Raw genomic sequence first — 10,056 nt, forward strand, 5'->3', positions numbered from 1 at the left:
TGCATTGAGTAAGTACTTGAGTGGAGGTCCAATGTCCATCTGCTGCCTTAATACTAAACCTATAAATATATGCACGTAGATCTATTTCCCCACCATCCTATATAAATATATTTATATGTGTACATGTCTGTATTTAGACCTCTATAAATACACCCTTTGTCATCTAGCTCTTTCCTCTATTTCCTTTTACTGTCCTCTTGTATCACTATTATGCTCAGCCTTCATTTAAGTTTTAGTAATTTCTCTCAGCTACCTTGCCCTTGATGAATCCCTACCAGGCTTCTCACACTCTCCTTGCCACTAATTTTGGATCACTTGTTGCTCCCTTGGTATAACTGATTCTTAAAGGACCTATTAACTTTAAATATTTGCTCTCTCAAACTATATACATAAATTCAATGGAAGTCTGAATAATTAGATCACAGAAAAGAATTATTTAATGGCTACAGATACTCTGCAGACATAGAGACATTTCAAATTCCTAGCTTCTGAAACCTAGATAGACCAACTAGTCTAATCCATCTATAATCCAAAACTTTTAATAGCACCTTCAAAGAGGGATATCTGAGTACATCCATCATAAATGTCATAACTTCTCAAAGCAAGATTAAATGGCAATTCGATGATTTTATCCACAGTATAATCATATTTTCAAAAATCAAACTGTTATAATTTCAAACGAGTGAAATTATATTATCTAATTTCTCTCAATATGTAACTTTAACCTTTTACCACTAAATCTGTTTGGATTATGACAAATTGAAAAGGCCCTAAAGGAAAAGCAAAATAATAAAAAATGTTGGCAAAATAAAATCCCTGGATAGTAAAGTTGACCTTGGTCTCCTATCTCCTGACGTTAGTGAACACACAGTAAATAGAATTTCACGGAGATATTCTTGGCAGTGATGCCAGAATGAGAACTCAAGGAGCACATGGGTGGCTGATTAGATGACTTTTAAAATTCAACTCTGTGAGTCTGTGATTTAGGTCATGAATCAATTTAAGGCACTCTATCCGCTGAGTGAGTTCCTCGTGTTTCTTATAAGAATAGCGATGCTTATAAAACGAAAAGCTCGGAAGCCAACCAGACAAACGGTACTTACGCGTACTGTGTCAGCAGATTCAAATCATTATGCATGTTGATTGGATACGATTCACTGAGTTCGAACAACTTCTCCAGGGCCTCATAAATGAAAATGATGCAGATGAGAGAAGCGAACGCTTCTTCGGTGAACCGGGTGATGTAGCAGACGAGCGAGCTGGCGTCAGTGGCCACAAGTATGATACACAGCGTGGCCGTCCAAAGTCCAATACTGGCTCTGAGAGACAGGTATGACAACCCATACTCTCTATGAAGAGGAAAAGGGAAGAACAGAGAGAGAGAGAGAAGGTCATTGAGTAGCCGCCCACCATTTTAAGTACATGGAAACAAGCCTAATTTAGGAAGTAAAACATTTTTTTAAAGCTTCATATTGCATGAGTCACTAAACTCAAGATTCTATCTACAAGGAACATTTAAGAGGGGAAAAAAAACAAGGAGTGTTTCAACGCTTGGAGCTGAATTTCATTTTTATAGATATTACATAACAGTACACACCAATACTTTACTGTCCCTCTATTTCCACGGAGAGGCAAAAATGTCCAACTGAATCAAAGGAAGCGTTTTCTCCTCTCCCCGTAGAACTCCAAATGCGATGCCAGGAGAGTGTAGACACAGTCAAGGCATATAGAAAGGGACTTAGGGTCAAAGGTGGATCACACTTACTTGCAAAACTTAAACAAAATCTTTTCAAACACCAACACTGGTCCTGTACTTCCTAAAATGGTAAGAGGCTGTCCACCAAAGAGCGAATAGGCTATCCCAGTCATGGATGCTCCAAAGAGAGATTCAATTGCACTCTGTAGAGAGATATAAATGGTCCCATTACTGACGCTGCACAGCCAACCATTGTAACTAGCGAGAACATGCTTAAAATGCACGCAGATGTGGAAAGCTTAGCAACTTCTGGTAGGATATGAAGTATGAAAACGATAAAATGAGTGAGAACATTAGGTAGACAATAAGTATCGAGCATGGGGGTGTATCCTCTCCACCTTCCTATTGCCATATTGAGCGCTTAAATATATTCAGAATAAGTACCTGGGCAGAGCCTGCTCTGTGTACATGGGAAGTATCAGAGAATGTGCACAGCACCTTGTGCAAGGCTCAAAACAATTTGTTCAGAGCTATTCTGCTCTCAGCTTGCCAGGTTCACTAGCTGTCCAGGAAATGTCTATGGACGTTTACCCGACAGACCATACATCAATTCTCTCTTCATAGAAGGATCCAAACTGAGAGGCTCGCTTATCTAACTGTGGATCTCAAAAGCTGGTTGTGTTTCAAAGTTCAGAGCAAAACAGAATACATACTATACGACCTTCCGTTGCCTCTCCCAGCAGTCCGCCAAACGTGATGACAGGGGACATGCACGCGCAGTAGAGAAACAGAAACGACGCTAAGCACTGCAGGCTGAAAGCATCGCGGAAGTCGCTCCAGAAGTACGGCGCTTTTCTTTTGACATCTAATATAAGTCCCCCAAAGATCCTAAGACAGGGGGAAAAACACAATAATGAAACCCAAATATACAAGGTACAGGAACAAAACTGCTCCCTTGCATTGTGGTCCAGTTCCAGAACCAGTTTTCCATCCGAAGAGTTAAGATCCACATTAACCCCTGGCATCATCCATGGCAGTCGATCGGAGCATCTTTGCTTCATTGTGTTTTCTTCGGCCCTAACAAAATGTTGTGTCCATCTCCAAAGACCCAGTTTCTCTCACACAAAGTTTACTCAACTCTCCAAAACTCAGGCCCACCACCCTCTAATTGTTTATGTTCCATTTAGCATTGCCAAAAAAGGGGCCAGGCATAATAAACTGCTTTTGTAGACACCAAGACTGACCATTATCCAAGAGAGAAACTTGCTCACTGACATCGATTTTGACTCACAGCGACCCTATAGGACAGAGCAGAACTGCCCTTGGGAGTTGTGATGATTTATAGGCAAAAAAAGCTGTGTCTTTTTCCTGTAGAGAAGCTGGTGGTTTTGAACTGCTGGATTTGTGGTTGGCAGCTCAACTGGTAACCCTCTACACCACCAGAAGGCAAGATTTTACCATGATTTTAGTTACCTACACCCTCTACTACCCACTCTTGTACCTTTTTCGAAAGAAATATTCTCGCCAGACTGTTCCAGGCAGACATCTATATGGCTTTCTGGGTGATGGTATAAACAGTATATACATATTATAGGCAGGCAGATTCCAGGTTCATTTTAATTTTCAGGGGAGCCATAAAAATACCCACTGTCAGTCAAGTTCCATTCATACTGACCCTCCATAGGCTTCTGAGGCTGTAACTCTTTACAGGAGCAGAGAGATGGGTTAGAAATCCAAGGCCTAGTCCACAGCCCCCTCACCCCCACCCAAGTCGGAATAGAATGGATGGTTTGGGTTGAAGAGGGAGCCTTATAATAACCAAACTGGATAAATACAACTTTGACTCACTATTCCCTAAACATATCCCAATGTCGATGCCTAGCTAGGAAATAATGGCCTTCCCCGGACTGAGTAGACTCCAACGCATTGGGCCCTGACAGCCCAAGGTTTCCAAGGCGATCATCGGTAAGAAAGCGGCTTGTACTTCTTTCTCTCAGCGCAGAGGGTCCTTTTCCGGAGCCACCAATGCTCCTTCCGCACGGCCTTATCTGTTACCCAGTACCGCTGAGTGGGTTCTGACTCAGAGACACCTGCAGGACAGAACAGAACTGTCCCAGGGGGTTCCCGGGGCTGCGAAGGTCTGTCCACACAAGCACACTGCCACAGCTTTCTTCAGCAGAGCAGCTAGTGGATTCAAAGCACTGACCTTCTGGTTATCAACCAAGCATTTTAATCACTTTGCCACTAAAACCAAGAAATATCACTACAGCTAAGCTAATTTCTACTCAGCAACCCTTCATAGGGTTTTTTGAGACTGGAAATCTGTATGGGAGAAGATAACATCTTTTGAATAGAGAGTGGTAAGTTTGAGAACCACTAAAGCCTAACACCTTAATAATCGCCTTACTTGGTATAAACTCATTTACGCACAAAGGTATCAAAAAATGCACATAGACATATTTGAAAGAGGATTGTTTGTCAGGCAGGATAGGGGTAGGGTGGGGAGTATTTAATCATGAAATGCTGCAAAAATAAATTATTTAAGTCTAAAACTTTCTGAGAATATGAGAGCATTAATAAACAGGTATTCTTATTCTTTGATCATTTAATAATCATATGCAAATATATAACTTAGCTTCAGAAAATTCTATGGAATAAAAATGCTATTTAAAATGTGTAAGACTATGTTGGAATTCCTACATGAAGGCTAATGACAATATGCTGACAATGCTTGGAGATTAAAAAATACTAAAGTTCGGTTATTTTAACAATTTGGAAGTTTAATAATCACTCTACAAATTATTGTTTTCTGCTTTTGATTGGCTACGAAAATGTTGAGACTATTTTTACCTATTTAAAATTTTTACCTATTGTTTGCTTAACTTAATCTCGGCATAATAAAAGACAACTCACTGTGATCGAATCACTTCTGTCTCATAGCAACCCTATAAGACAGCGTGGAGCTACTCCTTAGAGTTTCCAAGAATGTATATTGTTGGGGGAACAGGCAGCCTCAGCCCTTTCCTGTGAATGGCTTGTGAGTTTGAACCACCAGGGTTCCGCAGGCCTAAGAAACTCACAGCCATCAACTGATCCTGACTCTCAGTGACCTGTAGGGCAGGGAGAACTGCTCCTCTGAGCTTCTGAGGTTGTAACTCTATGGGAGTAGAAAGTTTCATTTTCTCCCACAGAGGAGCTGGTGGTTTTGAACTGCCAACCTTGCATTAGCAGCCCAACAAGTAACTACTGCACGACCAGGGCTCTGCAGGCATAATAGTAATATATAAATAACTATCGTACTATGACGTGAGTGACAAATCACTGCTTTCCTACTGGTTGCTTCCCTCAGACTGATGGAGAATAGGAAAGTGTTGAAAGAAATAAAATTATAATTGAAAAAATGGGCAATTTATAATGCAGAGTATCTGTAAAATTCACATACCCACCAAGACTAACTTTTGCTCATCTATCTATTTTGATAAAAAAGAGAAGCATAGATCTACTTGGAAATCATTCTGAATGGCTTCTTAACTTAGTCCAAGTCACAATTAAAAGTCATTCTGTTGGCTTACTTCTCTTTTCAACTCTTTTCTTTATACCTCACCTAATCCCCAAAGCAATTTAAGATGGTGATGAAGTATTAATTCATATTTAATACTTAGAATTAGACTTCACGCTAGACTCCTGCTTGCTAGTTTACTACTTATTGGAACATACGTTAGTCTGAATCGCTGGTCCGTTACTGTGTAACACATGCGCTTTTAGCAGTAAGAACCTAAATCCAGAGGTGGGAGTTCATTACAGACAATGATGCCAGAGCAGCCCAGACGGGCTCCAGGAACTCGGGAGGGCAGAGCAGTAACGGCTATTTCAAGTCGAGTCGGCAGCAGAATCTGTGGAAAAACGCTGACGAAGCGAAGAGACTGGATACTGGTGACCTGCGAGGACTGAGGAAGCAGTAAGGAGAAGTGAACTTTGGGAGAAAAGAAAAGGGAAAAAAAAGTTCCGTGGGATGATTAACCGCTGAAAAAGAAAGAGAGAACCACCCAAGAAAAGGACAACATGTGAAAATATGAACGCAAACAGACGAATACTAAAATGTCCAGTGGAGAGTAAACGGAAAAAAAATAGAAGACCTATTTCAAATTAGTTATAGAGCCTGAAGAAGACGCTAAAGGGCATTTCCTCAAGGGCAAAACAGAGATGGGGAAAGAACACAGGATGATCAGTACTGTCAGGAATGAGAAAGGCAGCTTAGAGGATGCAGCGTCTGCAGGACGGATAACAGTGATCATAATGCTATCAACAAGCAGGGGAGGGAAGCTCCAGTCCTGCAGCGCTTTTGCATCTGACTTCAGCTGTAAGGGAAGCTGTGCACACATGTCCCCTGAAGAGGGACCCACCCAGGAATGTCCGATTTTCTGCTCACACATTGCTTGTAGAGAGACAAGCTGTCAAAAAAAAAAAAGCCACCACAAAGAACCATTTTAAGAAATAAATCGAGATTTCATCTCTTCAAAAATGTGTGATTAGAAAAATAAATCATATAGCTCTTCCCAAATCACAGTCATATTAATAAAAAATACCATTATATACATTCCTACTTGCATTTAAACAGATATGAGCTACAAGAGTTCTTTGTGTTTATTTATTTTTTATATTTAAATCTTATATTTAAATCTTTCAACAGGTATTATGGATGGGTCAGCTGACAGTTTTCTTATTCATTCTAATAATCTGTGAATGCATTTTATACACAGCAGCATGAAAGACGTGGTGAAATAAAATATAATGGTGCGTCCACGAATCTGGCTTCACAAGGATGACAATTATCAGTAATTCCAGAGCAGTCAAATGAAAACGCATTTTCACTTCCAAAGTACAGATATCAGAAATACAAAATAAATGAGATCTCAACCCAGCAATTTCTGACATGTGAGAATAGTAGTATACATTTGTCCTTTAAATTTCCTTAGAAGTGTTTTTCGTATTTTTTCCCCACTTACCTTCCTGTCCGTTGGAGCTCAGGCCCACTGTGTCCTCCGTGGGGCTCGGCTTCCCCATGCGCAGCTGTGCCGTTTGGTACAGCAGGAATCTTCCTTTTTTCCTGGGGGAAGTTCATTAGAGTTCAAGTTCTAGTTCATTGCAAGCAACAAAAGCAATGTCATCTCCTTACTGTCATGCACCGAGCGGATAAGTTTTCCCCATTTGATACATGACCTCTGCGATGTTGCGTAGCTTCCTATAAAGTTCCCTATTCACTTGAGAGAATAAGAGTCTCTACTTCACAATATAGTTGAAAATTAAGTCAAGTGATAGACATTCATTTATTTCTTTATTGGGTGCTTAGTGTGTGCCATTCATTGGTAGAGGTGTCGGAAATAGAAAGTGAAGTCCAAAAGGCATTCTACCAGTGGAGACAGACAATAAGCTGAGGAGGTCAGGTGGAGACAGGAGCCATGAAGAAAAATGAAGTAAGACAAGGGAACAGAGAGAAAACATGATGCTGGCTTCGGAGGTGTCAGCTATGAAATGGTACCATTTGATTTGGAAAGTTGAGCTGCTTTAAGAATAGAGGCATAATAGCTGGGCATAGGCTAATGAAGACAATCCAATACAGAACAAAAGGCTGATGACTGAGGATCTAGCGAACAAAAGAGAAAGTGATTTCAGATCATCAATAGTAATAAAGGATAAGGTAGGGTATATGAGTATAAGGTGTGGGCTGGTAGACAGATGTGGATGTTTGCTTTTGATCATTTCAAATGTCTCAGGAGACATAGGAAACAGGTCAGCATCAGAAAGTGAGGACCAGGGAGGATGTGCTGAAGGCTTGCGAGCAAAGGTCTGAAATAGACATCTAGAAAAAGATGACTGGATGAAGGAGGCATGGCCCACATGAACGATGTGGCCCTGATTTTATGCCAGCCAGCCAGGGTGGTTATTTGAATGCTCTCCCTCAGGGCCATCAATGCCAGCGCAGAGGCAAAAGTGGAATTCACCCAGGGTTGTGGATTGATAAGTACATACATGGCATGAAAGAAGAGCAAAGAAGTTGAGACCATAAACACGGTGTGATCATGAGTGCTGTCAGGTTTCCAATGAAGTCACAGACAGATTATTCTTCCCTCAAAGGGAAATTATTTAAGATTGTGGGCACACAGCCGGTGTGATCATGAGGTGTCAATAGGATCAGGGGTCAGGCATCAGGAGAAACATGCCCCCGCCCCCGAAAAAACAATCATATTGATGTGAATGAGGGGGTGTGGCGTGCAGACCCAAAGCCCATCTGTAAATACTTGAACATCCCCTCGGCAGAAGGGTCACAACGAAGGGATAAGCCAGCCAGGGGGCAGTATAGCACCGATGAAACATACAAAATTCCTCTAGTTCTTTAATGCTTCCCCCACCCCCCACTATCAGGATCCCAGTTCTACCTTACAAATACTGCTAGACCAGAGCATGTACACTGGTACAGATAAGAGCTCTGGACACACGGGAATCGAGGACAGATAAACCCCTTAGGAACAGTAATGGGAGTAGCGATACCATGAGGGTAGGGGGAAGATGGAGGGAGAAAAGGGGAACCGATTGCAATGATCAATGTCTACCCTCCTTCCCCCCCGCAGGGTGACAAACAACAGAAACATGGAAGAAGGGAGTCAGCAGCTGGTGTAAGGTATGGAAAGAAATAATAATTTATAATTTATCAAGGGTTCATGAGGGTGGGAGGGGAGGGAAGGGGAGGGAGAATATAAAGCAGGAGCAGATACCAAGGGCTCAAGTCTAAAGGAAATCTTTTGAAAGGGATGATGACACATATGTACAAATGTATTTGACACAATGGATGTATGGATTGTTATAAGAGCCCCCAATAAAATGATTAAAAAGAAAAAATAAACCATCATCATCATCATGAAAAAAAGTAAAAAAAAAAAAAGATCATGGGTGTGCTGTATACATTTAGAAGACTAAAAACCATAGTAATCCCACAGAGAGAATATTAGTTGATTGTGTATGAATGCAGGGTGCTTAATATACTTTAATTGATCCTATTCCATTTAAAAAAGAAAACAGTTTTATAATACCTATAATTCAATATGGCAACCATCATTTGGAATATTAATATCTAAGGAAGCATAGAGAAAATATCTAATTTAAACTCCTCATAAAGAATTATGCTGTCTGATGTAGAAGCTACTAAGTACATGTTGCCACATAAATTTAAAATGAACTCCATTAAGTAAACTTGAAAATTCAGTTGGTCCATTGCGCTGGCCACATTTTAAGTGCACAATGGTGGGTTGGATTATTAGACAGAGCAGACACAGGAAATTGCCATTGTTAAAGAACTTTCTCTTGGGCAGCTCTGATATAAAGATTAGTACAGAGAAATTAAGGCATCTGTTCAAGGTCATATAAAAATAGTGCCTGAACCCACATGTCTAGATTCTTAACAGAATGCTACATTTACTTTTTCATCCCAAAATGCAAACTCCAGTAATAAATTTTAATTTTAAAGGGTCTCATAAAAAACAATATGAGAAAAACATAGAGTTCCCATGCTTCAATTTGACCCCAAGACATCATTTCTGTAAGGTAAAGAATTATAAGAAATACGTGACTTCAAATGAATTCCATGTTCATAACATCTGAACAGTATTATGAAATTCGTTCTGATCTGACAGACAACCAGAAATCAGTCCTCACATGTCTGTGTGCTCCAGAATATCAAAGAGCATAATAAAGGAAAAAATATTTGAACTGATTGATAGCTGATTTTAAAGGTCTCTCAGTGTACTAATATTTTTACTGAATTTCTCTAACGACCAGTAATTAATGATTGCTTATTATTTACATTTTATAACATCAATGGTGCAAAAAGGCATGCTATTGTGAGGTGCTTTCTTGTGGTCCCAGCTTAAGTAACCCCATGTGTACAACAGAACAAAGCCCCTCCTGGGCCTGCGCCATCCTCACAGTCTTTGCTCTGGCTTGGGTCCATTACTGCAGCTCTGTGTCAATCTAGCATAGCATATTCAACATTCCTTGTCAATGCCATAGTGCAAAGGCATCATTTTTTCTCCTTTCATCCTGGCTTATTATCTAGCTTCCACATGCATGTAAGGCCATTAAAATAGCATGACTTTTGTCAAGCACAGCTTTGTTCTCACACTGACATCTATAAAGAGGTCTTTTGCTGATTTGTGCAATACATCATTTGCCTTCGTCGGTGTTGACTGCAGATCCAAGCAAAAGAAAATCTTGACTACTTCAAGCTTGCAGTTTGTCATGCTATTGCTTATTCATCCAGTTATGAATAAGATTCATGCAGATCTTTATTTTATGTTGAGGTGTGA

The 10,056-nt window shown here is 40.4% G+C and overlaps 1 protein-coding gene across 5 annotated transcripts in view; it reads right to left on the reverse strand.

Moving 5' to 3' along the window:
- LOC101650336 (sodium-driven chloride bicarbonate exchanger) overlaps positions 1-10,056 on the reverse strand; it is a 114,925-nt gene that overhangs the window by 74,938 nt on the left and 29,931 nt on the right. For all 5 annotated transcript variants that reach the window (XM_045298832.1, XM_045298841.1, XM_004703919.2 and 2 more), the window contains 4 exons: positions 6,703-6,803; positions 2,410-2,584; positions 1,766-1,899; positions 1,104-1,349 (listed from right to left, as the gene is read on the reverse strand). In XM_045298832.1, coding sequence (XP_045154767.1) covers positions 1,104-1,349; positions 1,766-1,899; positions 2,410-2,584; positions 6,703-6,803 — 656 coding nt within the window. The remainder of the gene's footprint in view (positions 1-1,103; positions 1,350-1,765; positions 1,900-2,409; positions 2,585-6,702; positions 6,804-10,056) is intronic.

The sequence above is a fragment of the Echinops telfairi genome, unplaced genomic scaffold, assembly GCF_000313985.2.
Source record: "Echinops telfairi isolate 266 unplaced genomic scaffold, ASM31398v2 ScPeMD7_4;HRSCAF=17, whole genome shotgun sequence".
Taxonomy (NCBI): Eukaryota; Metazoa; Chordata; class Mammalia; order Afrosoricida; family Tenrecidae; genus Echinops; species Echinops telfairi.